A 19,818-nucleotide genomic window follows, 5' to 3' on the forward strand; every position below is an offset into this window, starting at 1 on the left:
CTTTGCATTCTAATTTCTTATCTCAAAGAAATTTCATTCTTTTCTACCCACCTTTTCACATACCACAGAGCAATCTCAGGAAAGGAGCACATGACTAACATTCTCACAAATGGTTCACCAGTACAGGTACAACCTGCCCCTCTCCCAAATCTCTTTTACAATCATCTATGCCTCTGCACTGAAACAATTTCTTAAACCATTACGTACTTAAATACTTAAAAGAACCCCAACAACTAGTGCTCCATCAAGAGAAGCTAGGGATTTTTCAACTTGCACTGTAAGTTATAAGCATCTATTTGCCCACAACCCTTAATATTCCTCCTTCTCTCACTGCATGAAAAGACAGGGTATCTAAATCTCTACATGTTTGGTAAGTTCTTTCTCTCAGTGCTGGATTAAGAATCTTAGAAATACCCCGAACGACTAAAAGGGTCCCTTGAAGTTTTAAAAATCTTAGGAATGACTAAGTAACCAAACCTGATCAAAACTGATCCTTTGATCATTTATTGCAACATGATTCTGCATGATGTTTTCTGATAAGTGCCCTGTAGTATATTATTAAAAAGCAAAGCTCTTGGAGTCACCAGCTAGTTGCTGATGGTTGGTTTATGAATTACCAGGTTTGCAGACCCGAGACATAGGTTTAAGTGAGGTTCTTCTATATGCCTGAAAATATAAACTATTACATATGTATAAGGAAATGAAATTGTGGTTGCAGTAAGAACCATAGTGTTGAATTTCTTCAACCACAATACTGCAGAAAAAACATGTTTAAAACTTCATATAAAAGTTATCAAATATGACCTGTGGATTTAAAAATACAATGCAGGCTCATTTCACTGGAAAGTGACATTTCTGATGCACAATATTGCTGAATGTGAAAACAGGAGCCAAAGAGACTGGATGAAACTTTGGTAGTCAGCCTAACACGTTAATTCACCTGAACGAGAGCCATTACCCAAGGATGTGTAGCACTATGGTTTACAAATACCAGTCAGGAAGTTGCAGTACGGCTCTGTGCTGTTTGATATTTGCAAAACATAAAAACACTTCCCTCCCTGCTCTTCTCTTCCTCAACACAACACTCAAGCCCCCAAATGTAGCAGTACCTATTGCATACACTTTGCTGCTCATTTTACTTCCAGTTGCCAAGTGCTTCAGGTGATGCTGTCTACTAGAATACTGCTTCAAGATGGCTGATTATATGAAATAATCAGGCAAAGTATTAGATGCCTAGCCAGGGGAAAGATAAAGTCTAACCTTTCAAAATAAGAACCACCAGTATTCATTTGTTTTTTCTTGAAACACAAAAATGCATGTTATGGCAGGGAAGGAAGAGGAGAAATTTCTCCTTTTCATCACCATCATGACTACCTCCTTCTGTCTTGTGGCTGGCTGCTTCGGATGGTCAAGGCTCCTGCTGCATTTTTTAGATCTGGGCAATTATAGCCACCAAGATGATATAGACCAAAGTACAGTGTTCAAACATGACTGGTGGATAAATGACCACGTATCATCATTTTGTTAAAAAACCTTTTTTCTTATAAAGTTAACAAACCAAGGCTGTTGATCCCTGAATTAGAAAGTTGATTTGCTTGATTATTTTCCAAAGTGTGAGGCGGGCAATAAGAAGGGAAGAGCCTTTAGTGCTTTTGTGTATGTTGCTGATCCTCCAGTTTGGCAACATCTTGGGAGCGTCTTCTGGCCTAGTGATGTGGCATTTTGTGAATCTAAATATCAGCCCATGGCTCTGATGCTGGCTGCTTATGGCTCAAAGGGGAAGAGGGTCAGCCCCCTCCCCCGGATGTTTCAATCTGGCCCAGTGGTGGACACAGAGCCCTGGGCAGCTTCCCCAGGAGCAAGTGTCTCTTCCTGTGAAGGTGACTCTTCCTCGGCTTGTCCTCGAGATGTGACAGTTGTTTCCGGGGAGATGCTGTGAGGCCCCTCCAGAGGTATACAGCCAGGGTGGTTTTTGCGAAAGTGCTGATTCAAGATGGCCTGGAAGGGGAAACTTTTGCCACAAACATGACAGTGAAAGGGCTTGTTGCCTGTGTGCTTGCGGATATGATACTCCAGCTGATCTTTCCGGGTATACTTCTTGCCACACATGCGGCAGACGAAAGGTGTGATCCCCATGTGTAGGCGCATGTGGCGGTCCAGGCTTCCCTTCTGGTTGAAAGATTTGGCGCAATAGATGCAGGTGAGACGAGGGTTGTACCGGAACCACCGCTCAGATACTTCCTGCTCTCGGAGATACTCCACATAGCCACTTACTCCCATCATTGCTGATTCTTCTACCTGTACCAGGTAAGGAAAATAACCAAGAAAGAACAAATATTATTAAGCATACATATTAAAAGCAATCAAATCTATTTTTACTTGTTACTAGGATATATTTTCAGTGGAGAACTAAACAGAAAATTATTACCAAAAAGTAAAGATATTACCATAATAATTTTTTAAAAATTGAGAATACTCTATTCCATTACTATAAAAGAACAACACAGTAAAGTTAATGTCTGGCTAACAAACTGGATGCTTATTAAACCCCTGCTGAATGTACTACTTTACAGTAATCTGAGGAGAAACTGAGCCCACTTACACCACACCCTGGATCCTAATCTTAAAATTATATTCCAGACAATCAAGTACTTAGGCAGTGCTGGTCTAAAAGAACTATGTTTTTGTTTTGTTTTGAGACAGGGTCTCTCACTCAGGCTGGAGTGCAGTGGTGTCATCACGGCTCACTATAGCCTAGACCTCCCCAGGCTGAGATGATCCTCCCATCTCAGTCTCCTGAGTAGCTGGGACCACAGGCACGCACCACCACTCCGAGATAATTTTTGTACTTTTTGCAGAGATGGGGCTTTGCCATGTTGCCCAGGTTGGTTCTGAATTCCTGGACTCAAGCAATCTACCCACCTCAGTCTCCCAAAGTGCCGAGATTACAGGTGTAAGCCATGACGCCCAGCCAGAACTATCTAGGATGATGAAAATGCTCTATAACCTACCCCATTCATTACAGTAGCCACTAGCCACCTGTGGCTACTGAGTATTTGTAATATGGCTAATACAACCGAGTAACTTTTACAATTTTAAGTGCTTTCAATTAATTACAATTTACATTTAAATAGCCACATGTGACAAGTGGCTAACGGCTACCATTTACTGTATCAGATAGTATAGAATATATAATGGCAACATATTATAAATTATGACGTTCTCATTAATACCACATTTTAATCTAGCAGTAGGTAGCTTTATAAAAATGTATACAATTTGTAAGTGACAGTATTCCTTTTTATGTAAAATATTTCAGTATCATATGAACATATTATTTTCACTCTGAAGACTACTGAAAGTTTAACTGACTTTAGAGTAAACTGTTTGAGGGCATGGGTGTCTTTTATCTGAAAACTGGGAGGCAGTATGAACATATTCCTTTCAATAAATTACTTAAAAATCTTGGATTTAAGGCCAGGTGTGGTGGCTCATGCCTATAATCCCAGCACTTTGGGAGGCTGAGGTGGGAGAATAACCTGAGCCTAGGAGTTTGAGACCAGCCTGGGCAATACAGCAAGACCCCATCTGTACAAAAAATAAAAATAAAAAAATTAGCTGGGTGTGATGGTGCGCACCTGTAGTCCCAGATCCTTGGGAAGGCTGAGGTGTGAGCATCACTTGAGCCTGGGAAATCATGGCTGCAGTGAGCTGTAATCATGCCACTGCACTCCAGGCTGTGTGACAAAGCGAGACCCCATCTCAAAAAAACAAACAAAAAAATCTTTGGCTTTAGAAATGCTTTTTGTTCAAAATTCTATATTTTAAAAAATCAATTGGAAATTGTTTTTTTACCCTGACTTAATAATGACTGACTTCTGAAGTCATTATATTAGGGGGATAAAAACCTTTTTAAATATGTAGGAGGGAATTACACGTTTAACAAAAGATCAAGTACCGGAGAGAAGAAAATGTCAAAGTTGACTCTGGAGTAACTGGAGCAAGATTCATCTAGTTAGCAATTAATTTTGTTGCCTGTGCTTTTCCTCCTAAGATAGACACTATAGAAGATCTTTTGCTCTTTTAATTTCTAAAGATGTTTTGTCCCCTCCTATGCTGACGGTGCTATTCAGCATTTCCAATACAGGCAGTTCTCAACAGGTTTGGGAGGCAGTATGTAAAGTCGAGTGCTGAATACTAAGACTGAGGTTTTAAGATTATTTTATTTGTTTTATATCAATATTTCTTTCTGTTTCATTTCCCTGGATAATAAAAACTGAATTCAAATAAAGAATGAGGAATCTTCCCACTAAAGGTCTTGGGTGACCAAGGACAAAACATCTAAGGCTGTCTTCTCATCCATAAGGTACAAAGGTTATCATATGATTTGCCAGCTTTAGAGGATTCTCATGAGAAATGAACATGATAACAGTACCCTTTTTTTTTTTTTTGAGATGGAGTCTCGCTCTGCCGCCCAGGCTGGAGTGCAGTGGCCGGATCTCAGCTCACTGCAAGCTCTGCCTCCTGGGTTTACGCCATTCTCCTGCCTCAGCCTCCCAGCCTCCCGAGTAGCTGGGACTACAGGCACCTGCCACGTTGCCCGGCTAGTTTTTTGTATTTTTTAGTAGAGACGGGGTTTCACTGTGTTAGCCAGGATGGTCTCGATCTCCTGACCTCGTGATCCGCCTGTCTCGGCCTCCCAAAGTGCTGGGATTACAGGCTTGAGCCACCGCACCCGGCCAAACAGTACTCTTTTTTCTAAACACAATGGTAACTTTTAGGACCTTCAATGGTCCTAAAATATTATGCAATGAATGCATAATATTACATAGCAATTAAGGATGCTGGAACCTGTGTTCAAATGTGAGTTCCATTTATTGTGTGACTTGGAGCAAGTTAGTTAACACTTCTATTCCTCAGTTTCCTCACCTGTAAAGTGAATATAGTAACAGAATTTCCCTCACTAGTTGCTCTGAGCATTGAATGAGTTAATACACTAAAGTGCTGAATAAATGTTAGCTATTATTAAACATTACAAACTCATATTATTTATAACCTTGAGGGTAAAAATACCCTAAGAAATCCCCCCAACTCTGAAAGGATTGCCTATTTAATAAGTGGGGCTGGGAAAACTGGCCAGCCATATGTAGCAAGCTGAAACTGGATCCCTTCCTTACACCTTATACAAAAATTAATTCAAGATGGATTAAAGACTTAAATATTAGACCTAAAACCATAAAAATCCTAGAAGAAAACCTAGGTAATACCATTCAGGACATAGGCATGGGCAAGGACTTCATGACTAAAACACCAAAAGCAATGGCAACAAAAGCCAAAATAGACAAATGGGATCTAATTAAACTAAAGAGCTTCTGCACAGCAAAAGAAACTACCATCAGAGTAAACAGGCAACCTATAGAATGGGAAAAATTTTTACAATTTACCCATCTGACAAAGGGCTAATATCCAGAACCTACAAAGAACTTAAACACATTTACAAGAAAAAATCAAACAACCCCATCAAAAAGTGGATGAAGGATATGAACAGACACTTCTCAAAAGAAGACATTTATGAAGCCAAAAGACACATGAAAAAAATGCTCATCATCACTGGTCATCAGAGAAATGCAAATCAAAACCACAATGAGATACCATCTCACACTAGTTAGAATGGCAATTATTAAAAAGTCAGGAACAACAGGTGCTGGAGAGGATATGGAGAAACAGGAACACTTTTACACTGTTGGTGGGACTGCAAACTAGTTCAACCATTGTGGAAAACAGTGTGGCGATTCCTCAAGGATCTATAACTAGAAATACCATTTGACCCAGCCATTCCATTATTGGGTATATATCCAAAGGATTATAAATCATGCTGCAATAAAGACACATGCACACGTATGTTTACTGCAGCACTATTCATAATAGCAAAGACTTGGAACCAACCCAAATGTCCATCAATGATAGACTGGATTAAGAAAATGTGGCACATATACACCATGGAATACTATGCAGCCATAAAAAATGATGAGTTCACGTCTGTTGTAGAAACATGGATGAAGCTGAAAACCATCATTCTGACCAAACTGTCACAAAGACAGAAAACCAAACACCGCGTGTTCTCACTCATAGGTGGGAATTGAACAATGAGAACACTTGGACACAGGGTGGGGAACATCACACACCGGGGCCTGTCGTGGGGTGGGAGGATGGGGGAGGGATAGCATTAGGAGATATACCTAATGTAAATGACGAGTTAACGGGTGCAGCACACCAACATGGCACATGTATACATATGCAACAAACCTGTACGTTGTACATATGTACCCTAGAACTTAAAGTATAATTAAAAAAAAAAAAGAAAAAAAGAAAAAATATCTCCCCAACTCTAAGGAAGGTAATGTTGTATCAGTATTGTCCACATGCAGAAAGTAAATGCATTTTAGTAATCAGTGATAAACTGTAAGCACAAACATCACATATTATGACCAGCCTCATCCAAAAAATTATTACAGTGAAGTTCCAATAGAAGAACGAACACCACAAAATGTAGATTGGGTCCTTGTTAATGGTAGCAATATACTTTTTGTAGTTTTATTGTTTTAAACTTTAAAAAGAAGCAAAGGCAAAAGTCGCTTCCTCCTGGTTCTCTCTGTTGCCAAGAGGTGGATTATTTCATTCCTCTCACTTGGCAATTACCTATTCGATTGTAAACTCTGCTGTAAGCACAGGGACATTCTGCACTGCCAAATATCTAGGAATTTGATCAGTGCCTGGCTCAATAGCTATTTCTTAATGAATTATTCCATATAATTTATATGAGACCTCCATATACACGGAAGGTTTCCAAATTTTCTAAAACAAACATCAGTCTAGATTGCTTACATGGACTTCAAAGCCTTCTACCATTCTAATTTTCAGTTACTAACCACATACCCAAAGTTAACTGAAGGGCCTTAAAAAGTCACCTGATTTGGTGTATTAGTATTTTTGAAGGATCTCCAAAATTAAGGATTTTACAAGTAACTAAATAACTCCCTATTTAGTAGGTGCCAATTTATTGGGCAACTACTAAGTAAACTTAGTTACTTAGGATTACTTAGAGATAGCCGGGCACGGTGGCTCAAGCCTGTAATCCCAGCACTTTGGGAGGCCGAGACGGGCGGATCACGAGGTCAGGATATCGAGACCATCCTGGCTAACATGGTGAAACCCCGTCTCCACTAAAAAATACAAAAAACTAGCCGGGTGAGGTGGCGGGCGCCTGTAGTCCCAGCTACTTGGGAGGCTGAGGCAGGAGAATGGTGTAAACCCGGGAGGCAGAGCTTGCAGTGAGCTGAGATCCGGCCACTGCACTCCAGCCTGGGCGACACAGCGAGACTCCATCTCAAAAAAAAAAAAAAAGAATTACTTAGAGATAAAACCCTTATTAATTAGGCACCTAAGAAGATAATGTCAGAGATACAAAGAAGGTAAGAAAACATGGTCTCTCAAATGCAATAAAACGCACTTGGGTTGTGTGTGTCTGATCCCGTGTTCTTGTTTCCTCTAAATGCTTTCCCCTACACCCCGTTAGTCATTGTATTTGTCTGGGCTTTGGAGGACTTCACTGAGTTGGTCATTGCTAAGTGGCCTAGTTTGTGTAAATATAATGTGCTGGTCTTTCTTCATGTTCTTTTTTGAGACAGTCTTGTTTTGTTGCCCAGGCTGGAGTACAGTGGCACGATCTCGGCTCACTGCAACCTCTGCCTCCCAGGTTCAAGTGATTCTCCTGCTGCAGCCTCCCGAGTAGCTGAGATTACAGGTGCCCACCACCATGCCCGGCTAATGTTTTACTTTTAGTAGAGATGGGGTTTCACCATGTTTGCCAGGTTGGTCTCAAACTCCTGACCTCAGGTGATCCACTGACCTGAGCCTCCCAAAGTGCTGGGATTACAAGTGTGAGCCACCTCACCCAGCCGATAGTTGGAAATTATTTCTCCATGTTCTTTTGGGGTTTACAAACTTCTTCTTGTATTGAGAGAAAAACTGGCAAAGCATCTTTGACAGAAGCTTCTGTACCTGGTAAAAAATCTGAAACATTAGATTGGGGAGCTCTCTTCTTAAAAGTGGGGATCTTGAACCATCCTTTCTCTTGTGTTCTCCTTTCCCTATTACCTATTGGGCCAGATCTTCTGTCCTAAAAACTTGTCCCCTACCCTTCTCCCTCTATTCCATTGACCCCCAAAAGAAAACCTACACACCCATGCATATACATATTTAATTTTTAGGGCATCTCCACAACTCTGAAATGATTTATGCAAAAATCCTGAAGAAGCTAGGAACTTTCCATCCCTTGTTTGCAATCTCCTGAGTCAAGACCACTTTTCTTGATGTGATTCATGCTAAACCCTTAAGACACTGCTGGATTTTGGATGCATTAAACCTACTTAATCTTTAATCCTAAAGTACAGAGAAGCAATGGGGGGCTTTTCATGTAGAAAGTGGGGTCAGGAAGCCAAGAAAGAGAAAAAGTGCTGAATTTTTTTTTTTGAGATGAAGTTTTGCTCTTCCTGCCCAGGCTGGAGGGCAATGGCATGATCTTGGCTCACAGAAACCTCCGCCTCCCAGGTTCAAGCGATTCTCCTGTCTCAGTCCCAAGTATCCGGGATTACAGGTACCTGCCACCATGCCTGGCTAATGTTTTTGTATTTTTACTAGAGAAGGTGTTTCACCATGTTGGCCAGGCTGGTCTTGAACTCCTGATGTCAAGCAATCAGCCCGTCTCAGCCTCCCAAAGTGCTGGGATTACAGTTGTGAGCCACTGCACCTGGCCTAAATGGTGAATTTATATCCAAGTAACTCAAGAACTTTTATACAGGCGCAAGAAATTTATGTCAAAGTGGCCACAAGATTGCTTAATAGGAGATGAACAAATGTAACTTCATGTTTACCACTAGAAACTAAAGCTTTATGTGAAATCTTGAATTTATGAGAGGGAGGGAAGGTAGGAAAGTCTGTACCTGTCTGTTCTTTTCCTGGTCCCTTCCCCTCATTCCTGAACTGCAGGAGACAGAGTCTCTTTGGGCATTGGTGACCCCATCACTGGGGTGTGTTTATTTGATGGTTGATTTTGCTGTACTGGGTACTTCCTTGCCCATTTTCTAATCATTCTGTAACACATGCTGACTCTTTCCCCTTCCCTTCTCCTTTCCCTGGAAAAATACAATGAATAAACACTTATTGGTACTAAAACTGTCAAAAGACAAAAACAAAAAGAGGAAAGAAAATGTGGTCTCTGCTCTCAAGGAAATTTCAGTTTAATAGGAGACACAAAACTAATGCAAATAAAAAAGGAACAATATATATGAATCTAGAGAATCAGGAAAAATTGTACTGTACCATGCTATAATAGTATCATAAAAAGGAAAAATCAAAGAGGACTGGAGCAGTTAGGACAGATAAAACTAGGAGTTGGGCCTTGGCCGAACCCAGACACCTGAAAACAATGAGGCATTCAGAATTTAGATGCAGAGAGGGAAATAAGTTTAATGTGGTTCTGACACAGGGAGAGTCTGGTTGTTTGAGATAGTGAATGCTGATGAGCAGTGGGAAAAGTTGGGTTAAAAAGACTGTAAGTCGGCCGGGCGCGGTGGCTCAAGCCTGTAATCCCAGCACTTTGGGAGGCCGAGACGGGCGGATCACGAGGTCAGGAGATCGAGACCATCCTGGCTAACACGGTGAAACCCCGTCTCTACTAAAAAATACAAAAAACTAGCCGGGCGAAGTGGCGGGCGCCTGTGGTCCCAGCTACTCGGGAGGCTGAGGCAGGAGAATGGCGTGAACCCGGGAGGCGGAGCTTGCAGTGAGCTGAGATCCGGCCACCGCACTCCAGCCTGGGCGACAGAGCCAGACTCAGTCTCAAAAAAAAAAAAAAAAAAAAAAAAAAGACTGTAAGTCACTTGGAAAATTAGACCAAGTATATTAACCTTCATGTCACAGAAAAAGTTACAGAATGTTTTTAAGTAAAGGAGTAACTTTATTAGTGTGTTCCAGTTTAATCAACCCCATAATCAGGAAGTTCTTCAAGTCTATCAATATTCATTCTTACTGTAAGTCCTTGCCCTGTTTTAGTTCCCTGTAGTAGCGGAAAAAAACGGGTGAGTAGACTTACCATATTAAACTTTCATATCCATTAAGGCATATATATCACCCTTAATATCATCTCCACCTAATCTTACTTATCTCCTATTTCATTATAGCCTGTCTTTACCTTTTGCTTCAAGAAGGTAAATATTCTTACAGAATTCTAATTCTTATCCCTATTTTATCTATAAACGGAATAAATTATCCCTTCCTAACTTATTTAAAAACTGCATTTAAAATATCCTTGAGGCTGGACGTGGTGGCTCACATCTGTGAGGACTGCACCTTGGTCTTCTAAGTGCTGGGATTACAAGGTGTGAGTCACCATTGGAACTCAGGAATTTGAGATCAGCCTGGGCAATACAGTGAAACCCTGTGTCTATAAAAAACAAAAAAATTAACTGGGTGTGGTGGCACATGCCTGTGGTCCCCACTACTCAGGAGCTGAGGTGACAGGACTGTTTGAGCCAGGGAGGGCAAGGCTGCAGTGAGCCATGATCGTACCACTGCACTCCAGCCTGGGGGACAAAGCAAGATCCCGTCTCCAAAAAAAAAAAAAAAGAAAGAAAATCTTGATAACACTTTCCTTAAGTAGACACTGATTCCATTGCCTTTTAAGCAATCCTAGTCCCACAACACTGTCACTGAAGTTTATACTGTATAGTCTTACATTTTTTTGTGTGTATTTGTTAGTCTGTCTTATGCCCTCATTGAGTTGTAATGTCTGTCTCATTACTGAATTTACAGTTATGTACCACATAACATCATTCTGGTCAATGATGGACCACATATGTAACTGTGCTTCCATAAGACTATAATGCAATATTTTTACACTATCGTTTCTATGTTTAGATACACAAATATTTTACTATGACTTTATAACTGCCTACAGAATTCAGTACAGTAACATGCTATACAGGTTTGTAGCCTAAGAGGCACAGGATATATCATATAACCTAGGTGTGTAGTAGGTTATACCATCTAGATTTGTGTAAGTAAACTCTATGTTTGCACAATGACAAAATGGTCTAGCATTTCTCAGAACATACTGTCAATTAGTGACACGTCTGTATCTGCATAACAGCCTCCTCTGCATTGTTATCATACCATATTTGAGAGACGAGGAGAAAAAGGGCCCTAATAATATGAGTGAAATTACTTTTCCTCCAAGCTCCTAATATTTTATCTAACATCTTATCAAAACTAAAAAACACAGTTTGTAACAATGTCTTACTGCTATTACTACACCATGCACACAATAAATATTCAGTGGTTTAGGCTGGGCGTGGTGGCTCATGACTGTAATCTCAGCACTTTGGGAGGCCGAGGCAGTTGGATTACCTGAGGCCAGGAGTTCGAGACCAACCTGACCAATATGGTGAAACCCCGTCTCTACTACAAATACAAAAATTAGCTGGGTGTGGTGGCATGCGCCTGTAGTCCCAGCTGCTTGGGAAACGGACACAAGAGAATTGCTTGAACCAGGCAGGTGGAGGTTGCAGTAAGCCAAGATTATGCCACTGCACTCCAGCCTGGGGGAGACGGCGAGACTCTGTCTAAAAAAAAAAAAAAAAAAAATCAGTGGTTTAGTTAAAAATTAGACAAGATACTATCAGTGTAATGCAGAGGCTAAAAACATGAGCTATGTAGTCTTAATTCAACAGTGTTTATTTTTTAAAGACAAAAATGTTCACAATTTATTGTCTTCTACTTTGTGAGTTCACGAGCTTTAAAAAAAATCATTCAATCAGACCTGTGAGAAAAAAACAAAAATATCAACCAACTACTCATACTAGCTGCTAAGGAGAGTTGTAAAGAAAATATTCATCATTCCTATCCTTTCTAGAATGTGCTAGTCTAACAAAATATTCAGGAAGAAAATAAATGACAAGATACAGTACATGAAATAGCAAACACAAATAAAAATGTGTAAGCAAGTGGGCACAGTGGCTCACGCCTGTAATCCCATCAAATTGGGAGGCTGAGGCGGGCAGATTGCTTGAGTCCACGAGTTTGAGACCAGCCTGGACAAACTGGTGAAATGCCATTTCCACTAAAAATACAAAAAAAAAAAATTAGCGGGGCATGGTAGTGTGCACCTGTAGTTCCAGCTACTCAGAAGGCTGAGGTGGAGAATCACCTGAACCTAGGAGGTTGAGGCTAAAGTGAGCTAAGATTGTACCAGTGCAATGCAGCCTGGCCAACCAGAGTGAGACCCTGTCTCAAAATAGAAAAAAAAAAAAAGCATAAGCAATAAGCAATTTGTTTACAAATATATAATGCAGGCTGGGCGCGATGGCTCACATCTGTAATCCCAGCACTTTGGGAGGCCAAGGCGGGCAGATGGCAAGGTCAGGCATTCAAAACCAGCCTGGCCCACATGGTGAAACCCTGTCTCTACTAAAAATACAAAAATTAGCTAGGTGTGGTGGCGGGCGCCTGTAATCCCAGCTACTCAGGAGGCTGAGGCAGGAGAATCGTTTGAACCCAGGAGGCAGAGGTTGCAGTGAGCCAAGATCGCACCACTGCACTCCAGCCTGGGTGACAGAGTGAGACTCTGTCTCAAAAAAAAAAAAAGAATATATATACACACACATAAATAAAATGCTATAAATTAGTAACTTGGCAAATGTGTGTGTGTATACTACACATAGTATATGTAGTGTGTGTATACTACATATACATAGTACACATGCGCGTGCACACACACACACGTATAAAATCAGACTTTCCATTCCAGGTCCTAAATTACCTGCAAATTACCTGCATGTAGTTTTCTGGGGTTATTTTTTATTATTATCAGTTGTACAGTGTGGTTATTATAATCAGGAAAGGGTTCCACAATCTTATTTTTTTATACTTCCCAAACTCTGCTGACACCAAAAGTGTATTTTCCTGCACGCCCATAAGCAAGAAAAAAAAAAAATAATCAAATACAGTATTCCACTTTGCATTTTTTACATAACAAGTCAGGCTGTCTACTAATAACAAAAGTTCTATTTCTTTCTTTGTTATCCTTATGCTATAAATTTTTATTTCTTGCTTTATTGCACTGATTAGGACTACAAATAAAAAGCTGGGTAGAAGTAGTGGTAGCAGACATTCTGTCTCATTCCCAATCACACAAGGGAAGCTTTCAATAACTTACTATTAAAATATTTTCTCCAGATTTTTTAGACAGATACTTTCAATCAGATTAGGAAAGTTCCCTTGTATTTCTTTTTTTTTTTTTGCCATGGAGTTTCGCTCTTGCTGCCTAGGCTGGAGTGCAATGGCGCGATCTTGGGTCACAGCAACCTCCGCCTCCTGGGTTCAAGCTATTCTCCTGCCTCAGCCTCCGGAGTAGCTGGGATTACAGGCGTGCGCCACCACGCTCGGCTAATTTTGTATTTTTAGTAGAGATGGAGTTTCTCCATGTTGGTCAGGCTGGTCTCGAACTCCGGACCTCAGGTGATCCGCCTGCCTTGGCCTCCCAAAGTGCTGGGATTACAGGCGTGAGCCACCGTGCCTGGCCAGTTCCCTTGTATTTCTTGTTTGCTAAGAGTTTTAGCCAATTGCTCTTTTCTGAATTGCTCTTTTCTGTATCTATCAAAATCGCCATATGTAATTTATCACTTTTTCCTTATTAATGAAAGATTACAATGATTAATTTTAAAATGTTAAACCAGCTATCACTGTTAATTTGTTAATGTTCTTTTCAAGATATTTGCATCTACGCTTGGGAGAAATACCAGTCTGCAATTTTCCTTTCTGGTGATGTCTCTGTATAATTTTAATATTAAACTTCTGCTACCCTCAGGGAAAAAAAAAATACAGTATTTCTTTAACAGGGCCATTGTTACCTCTCCTACATCTTTCCTTTTTCATTATTTTCTATTCATACACAGTAGCAATTCCTTCAACACCACAGCAATTCTAAATCCACAACTCCATACCTGGGAGCTGGGTTGCTTAGGCTCATCCATTCTCCCAGGAGACTCACTTCTGGCTCTGTGTCTCTCTGTCAAGGGAACAACACTGCCGGAGGGGCTAAATCTGTTGGAAGAGGAACATAAAGGGGACTAATAGAAAAGCAGCATCAAAGAACCTGAAAAATGGTGATGTCGCCCCTCTTTATTCTATGGCTAAAGAAGGGGGAACAAACCATGCAACAAATAACTGAGAAATACTTTCATAGAGTTAATACATAATCTGATTTGAAATAATAGGTTAGCCCTAGTAAATTTAATAAACACAAAATGACATAACAGACCATATGAGCTGGTGAAGCTAAAGCTAAATATAAGCTTTCTTCCTTAAATAAATACTGGGAGACCATAAAGGAATAAATTAAAACAGGGCCTATAATTTTGTTTCTTCTATGTAATTGCCAGGTTTTTGGCTGTTTCTTCTCCAAGGTCCCATAATAACCTGTATTTTAGACTACTGATACAGATCATGGAGATTAAAAAATCTTTGCATTTAAAGTTGATATTACGGCCGGGCGTGGTGGCTCACGCCTGTAATCCCAGCACTTTGGGAGGCCGAGACGGGTGGACCATGAGTTCAGGAGATCGAGACCATCCTGGCTAACACGGTGAAACCCCGTCTCTACTAAAATACAAAAAAAATTAGCCGGGCGAGGTGGCGGGCGTCTGTACTCCCAGCTATTCGGGAGGCTGAGGCAGGAGAATGGCGTGAACCCGGGAGGCGGGGCTTGCAGTGAGCTGAGATCTGGCCACTGCACTCCAGCCTGGGCAACAGAGCCAGACTCCGTCTCAAAAAAAAAAAAAAAAAAAAAAAATAAATAAATAAAGTTGATATTACTTTTTTTTTTTTTTTTTTGAGACAGAGTCTCGCTCTGTTGCCCAGGCTGGAGTACAGTGGCGCAATCTCAGCTAACTGCAACCTCCACCTCCTGGGTTCAAGCGATTCTCCTGCCTCAGCTGCCCAAATAGCTGAGATTACAGGCGCGTGGCCACCACGCTCAGCTAATTTTTGTATTTTTAGTAGAGATGGAGTTTCACCATGTTGGCCAGGATGGTCTCGAACTCCTGGCCTCAAGTAATCCACCCGCCTCAGCCTCCCAAAGTGCTGGGATCACAGGTGTGAGCCACCACACCTGGTTCTGATATTACTTCTGATAGTTTTGTTTTTTTAATTTTTTTTATTTCCGTAAGTTATCAGGGAACAGGTGGTATCTCGTTACATAAGTGAGTTCTTCCGTGATTTGTGAGATTTTGGTGCACCCATCACCCAAGAACTTCTGATACAGTTCTAACATAGGAGGACAAGTTCTATGCTCAAGATTATTTTAATAAGGACACAGGAAGACAATACTCAAATCAAGATCACCTGAGGCCAGGCACAGTGGCAGGAGAATCACCTGAACCCTGGAGGTGGAGGCTGCAGTGAGCCGAGATCACACTACTGCACTCCAACCTGGGCAACAGAGTGAGACTTCCTCTCAAAAATAACATAACATAACATAACATAACATAACATAACATAACATAAAAAGACCACCTGAAATGGATACAGTATACACTAACTGAATCTCTGTGATACATTTGTTTCTCAAGACCAAACCAAAATAACAGTTCTTTAGTTTTCTCTGCTCATACAGTCAATTTAAATTTATTTTTAAGAGAGAAAAAGAACAAATATTACCAATCTAAATTAGTAATATTTCTTTCTTTCAATTGAGACTTTCTCTCAGTTGACTGAAACTCATGGTATTTCTACCAAAAAGAAATGTTCTAATAAATACAACATATTAAAAGAGAAAAGTGAGGTGAAAAAAGGGAGATTGTCAGGCCTGTGGTAGCAGCAGTCATCCATGAAAGACAACAGGGAAGATACCATCACATAACAAGGGAAAAAAAGAGATGAGAAACATCAGTAATGATTTTCTTCAGAATTACTATTTTACTAACTTGAAAAGAACAATTACTGCTGGTACCATACTTCCTCTAATTTGGTAGTTGGGGGCAAAGAAAAGGAAGCCTTGCCACAAAGGAAAGTGAGGCTTCCGGAGGCCACCTACCTGTGTGATAACACACCAAGGAAGGGCAATGCTGCCAGGCTCCCAGCTGATGATCGGCTCCCTGCCTGGAATCCCGAGGAAGCCCTGGCAATTACTGATCCTATCCTAGTGTGGCTGCAGATGCTATTCTGATTCATGGAAGTGTCTAACTTTACCACAGTTCTCACAACACTGTGAATGCTTCAGGAATGGAGCTTCCTGCTTTAAAAAAACAAGAATGCAAGTCTTTTGGCACACCTCCAGTTTCCCCAACATCAACTTATTTTGACCAAGAAAATCAGGTAAGGAAAATGCTCTCTGTACTACACAGGACCCATTTTAGTGATGTCTACACAATAGCCATTACATGGGAAAACAAAATCAAACCAAACCTACCTGTCAACTTCACTGCTTGTTGGCCGAGCCACCTTGGCTCCTGAAGATCCTAAAGTGTAATTTTCCTGTCCTACAGAACCATGGCCTGTGGTATCAATTACCATGGCTGTTACTTCCTCTGCACTACTCCCATCTTCTCCAGAAGGCTGATTCTCAGGCCCAAGCCACTCCTCCAGATTTTCAGTTTTGATGTGTACTGCTCCAAGAACTCTAACTTCATCATCACTCCGACCCCCACGGTCTGCCACTCCTGTCTCCACATACCACTGTCCTGCTCGGTTGATCCGAAGAATGGGCTCCCGGCTCTCTACATCAGAACTTGGTTCAATGATCTGAGGGCTGGTGGACTCCTCAGGAGGACTTAGCTCTCTGATATCCAGCACAGCACTAACCTGACCTCGCCGGTTTCCCTTTGGGGTATTATGTCGTGGGCTAAGGGAGCGGTTGAGATTTGGTGTAACCCTGTGAGACTCTGGAGGTCTCTCTTGATGCTTTGTCCTTGTTTGACTTAATTCTGCTTCAACCTCAGATACATTAATTTTGAAATGAATGCCCTCCAGGATCTGTGTACATTTGTCTATAATATGCTGCATCTGCAGAAAACTGGCAGCTGTTAGGTAGCTGATGATATCTGCCAGTTGCAGGCATATCCGCCCTGTGTAACAGAAAGAAAGGAGCTGTTCAAAAACAGTAGGGTTCTTGATGACTGAAATGGAGACTGTACTCATCTCATTCAAGGACATGTGATCCCGGAAATAGGGGGAGCTGGCAGCCAGCACCACTTTGTGAGCCCGAAAAGCTTGTCCTTGCACATTGACCACAATATCACAGAGACGGCCCTGCATGCGCAACTGGTTTAGATGGCTCAAGACAGAGTTGCTGAAGTCAGGAATCTCCAATTGTATGTTCCCACCTTTCTCCATGATCGTGCCTGAGGGTACATTCAACCCTGCTGAAAAAAACCATATTCTCATTAATAATTACAATTTTACTTCCGGGACGTTTTCAATTTCAAAAGTATTTAAATATAGTTATCTGGTAAAATTTCAAAATTTTCAGGTAAAAGAAATACCTTCCTTATGTTTAGATGTGGAAACAAAACTATCAACAGGTTTTTAGTTTAAGTTTCACAGGATTATACAGTTAAAACTAAAAAGTGATCTGCAGACTCCTAAAAATTCATGTTATGACCATGCTTTCCTTACTAATAAGGTATGTAACATCAAAATAAAGTTCAACAGAAGGTAGTGGGAAGGACTAAGTGTTAACTATAAGGTACTTGCAGACTGAACATAAAATCTCATAACAACTTTACTTTTCTCTGGAGGAGGAAAGCTTTCTGAATAAATGCAATTCTACACAGATGGCTTGATATCCCTCTTAGTATCCTACTACCTGCTGCAAGAATTACTATTTTATAAAGGGACTAATATTACACATGAATGTAGGCTAATATTTATAAGCTTAAGAGTCAGAGCCCGCCACAAAAAGACTTTGGTTATAGGGCTGTGAGGCAAACTCTAGGTTAGAAAAAATCCCACAGTTGTGCCAGGATTCAACCACGATGCAGAGAATGTGAAGTTCAGTTGTCAAAATTAGCAAAGCTGGGTATCTGCCAAAATCGAAGTTGACAATTTCAAGGTGGTGATGATACTTCCATCCTGAAACTTAGTTCTCCAGATCCGATGAAAAAATACAGCATTTACCAAGTATGCCCAACATTTTTCCATTAAAATATTTTTTAAGAATGGTTGAAACACTAAACCTAAAGCTGTACACAAGAGAGCTGAAAGTACAGTTTCAACTACTGAAAGTAGTTTGTATAAATCCGAATAGGAAGACATTTACTTGAGCCCAATGTGCATCCACTTATCTATATATTACATAGTCACACCACACCTGAAATTTCAGGAACTTATTCTGCCAAGTTCACAGTACTGCCCCGCATTAACAACACACTTATTAAATAGGGAAGTGTATACACTGTTTTCAACAATCAACTTTAGCCAATCTGACCTTTTTCCAAAGCGTTATTGTTTGTTTTGAAACTTTTAATCCAATAAGAGCCTCTGTCGATGCCATCATGAATTCAGATGTGTTTATTTTGGAGCCTACACCAGCGCCTTTTTTGTTTGCTCTTTCCGGCAATTCCCCAGTGAGGAAGCCCCTGGAGTAAAGTCTTTCGCTACCGTCGGCACTGGAGGGGTGAGAGCTGTAAGAGGGAGAATTGGGAACCGCATGGGGTTGGCCACTCCAGCACTTGAGCAGTTTTCTTCTGCGTTAGGAAGCATGGGGAGAGGGGAACTAACTAAAGGGTAAAATGTCACTGAGGAACTTTGGAGAAGAGGGGGACAAGACGTCGGGCGGGGGAGCCAGCGCTCAGGTGAGAACTAAGAAGGGGGCGGCGCCCGGGGACCGGCTCCAGGCGGCGGCGGGCGGGGAGCCGCCGCGAGGTGGGTGTGCGTATCTGGGTGTGTCCCGTCTGCGGTGGGGGAGGGGGCCACCCATCCCGGGGTCCTGAGGGAGGGGCCCCGCGAGGGGGCGGGTCCGGCAAATCAGCCCGGCCGGGGACCAAGGGGGTGGAAGGTCGCCCGGTGCCTGGAGGCGGGATGAAGGAAAGTAGCTGAGCGCCCCAGGAGCGCGCTGCGGCGGAAGGCGGGCGAGGTGACCCCGGTGCAGGGAAGTGGCACTGGGGTGTGGGGCCCGAGTCCAGTCAAGGAGCAGCACCTACCTCCGGGGGTGGAAATGGGCCGGAATGGGCCGGAACACCGTCCCGGAAGTGAAACCCCCCACCCCCTCCCACGGAGCGGGCGACGTGCCGGAAGGAAATCACTCAGCCTTACACCGCCCCCCTTCCCCCACCCCCAGAGCTTTCCTTGCCTCGCGCCCCCTCCCCTCTCTGCTCTTCCTCCTCAGTCGGGAGGAGGACGGGAGCACGGCGTCACGTGGGCGGTCATGTCTCCGCCCAAAATGGCGAGGAAGGGCGGGGAAAAGGGGCGGGCTTAGGGGGCGGGAAGAAGGTGGTGCTGGAGAAGAGAAAGATTGAGGGGGGTCAGGGGGAGGAGCCGAAGCGGACGCCGCCGGGAGCGTGCGTCGTGACGTCATCACAAGAACTCTTATATGCGGGAGCCCAGGCACCATATTGTCTTTTCGAGGTGGGAGCCGACTGTGGTGAGGTATGTTTTATCTTTGCGAATGTTGCGGGTTTTGGGGCCCTCCATCCTTTGTCAGCTAAGGTCACCCTGAACTGATTGGGCCTTCTAAGCCAGTCGTACGCCTTTGCAGGGCGTACA

At 42.1% G+C, this 19,818-nt stretch overlaps 2 protein-coding genes across 22 annotated transcripts in view; one reads left to right on the top strand and one right to left on the bottom strand.

Moving 5' to 3' along the window:
• Positions 1-479: 479 nt before the first annotated feature.
• ZBTB37 (zinc finger and BTB domain containing 37) lies at positions 480-19,387 on the bottom strand. Of its 6 annotated transcripts, none has more exons than XM_003893588.5 (5): positions 19,257-19,387; positions 18,542-18,737; positions 16,526-17,474; positions 14,061-14,160; positions 480-2,298 (listed from the first exon to the last, which is right to left on the bottom strand). In XM_003893588.5, exons 3-5 carry the CDS (start codon positions 17,446-17,448, stop codon positions 1,810-1,812), a joined length of 1,512 nt encoding a protein of 503 aa, XP_003893637.1. In that variant the 5' UTR covers positions 17,449-17,474; positions 18,542-18,737; positions 19,257-19,387; the 3' UTR covers positions 480-1,809. The 6 variants fall into 6 exon arrangements, with proteins under 6 accessions (XP_003893637.1, XP_009192807.1, XP_009192811.1 ...); XM_009194543.4 differs by having other exon boundaries at positions 16,526-17,477; XM_009194547.4 differs by lacking the exon at positions 18,542-18,737 and having other exon boundaries at positions 19,257-19,325.
• Positions 19,388-19,546: 159 nt separating this feature from the next.
• CENPL (centromere protein L) overlaps positions 19,547-19,818 on the top strand; it is a 73,307-nt gene continuing 73,035 nt past the window's right edge. For 3 of the 16 annotated variants that reach the window (XR_004179881.1, XR_004179884.1, XR_004179882.1), the window contains exon 1: positions 19,591-19,701. The gene's annotated coding sequence lies outside the window, so the exon portion shown is untranslated. Of the gene's footprint in view, positions 19,702-19,818 lie in introns of all 16 variants that reach the window. The other 13 variants (XM_031658483.1, XM_031658485.1, XR_004179863.1 and 10 more) reach the window with 9 other exon arrangements.

This window comes from Papio anubis, chromosome 1 (genome assembly GCF_008728515.1).
Source record: "Papio anubis isolate 15944 chromosome 1, Panubis1.0, whole genome shotgun sequence".
Lineage (NCBI taxonomy): Eukaryota > Metazoa > Chordata > Mammalia > Primates > Cercopithecidae > Papio > Papio anubis.

Excerpts from the sequence above, each read along its gene's own strand:
- ZBTB37 (XM_003893588.5), bottom strand. The coding sequence starts at position 17,448 with ATGGAGAAAGGTGGGAACATACAATTGGAGATTCCTGACTTCAGCAAC. Across the intron at positions 14,161-16,525 it reads ACAAGCAGTGAAGTTGACAG|ATTTAGCCCCTCCGGCAGTG; the intron begins GTAGGTTTGGTT and ends CTCTTCCAACAG. Across the intron at positions 2,299-14,060 it reads CTAAGCAACCCAGCTCCCAG|GTAGAAGAATCAGCAATGAT; the intron begins GTATGGAGTTGT and ends TACCTGGTACAG.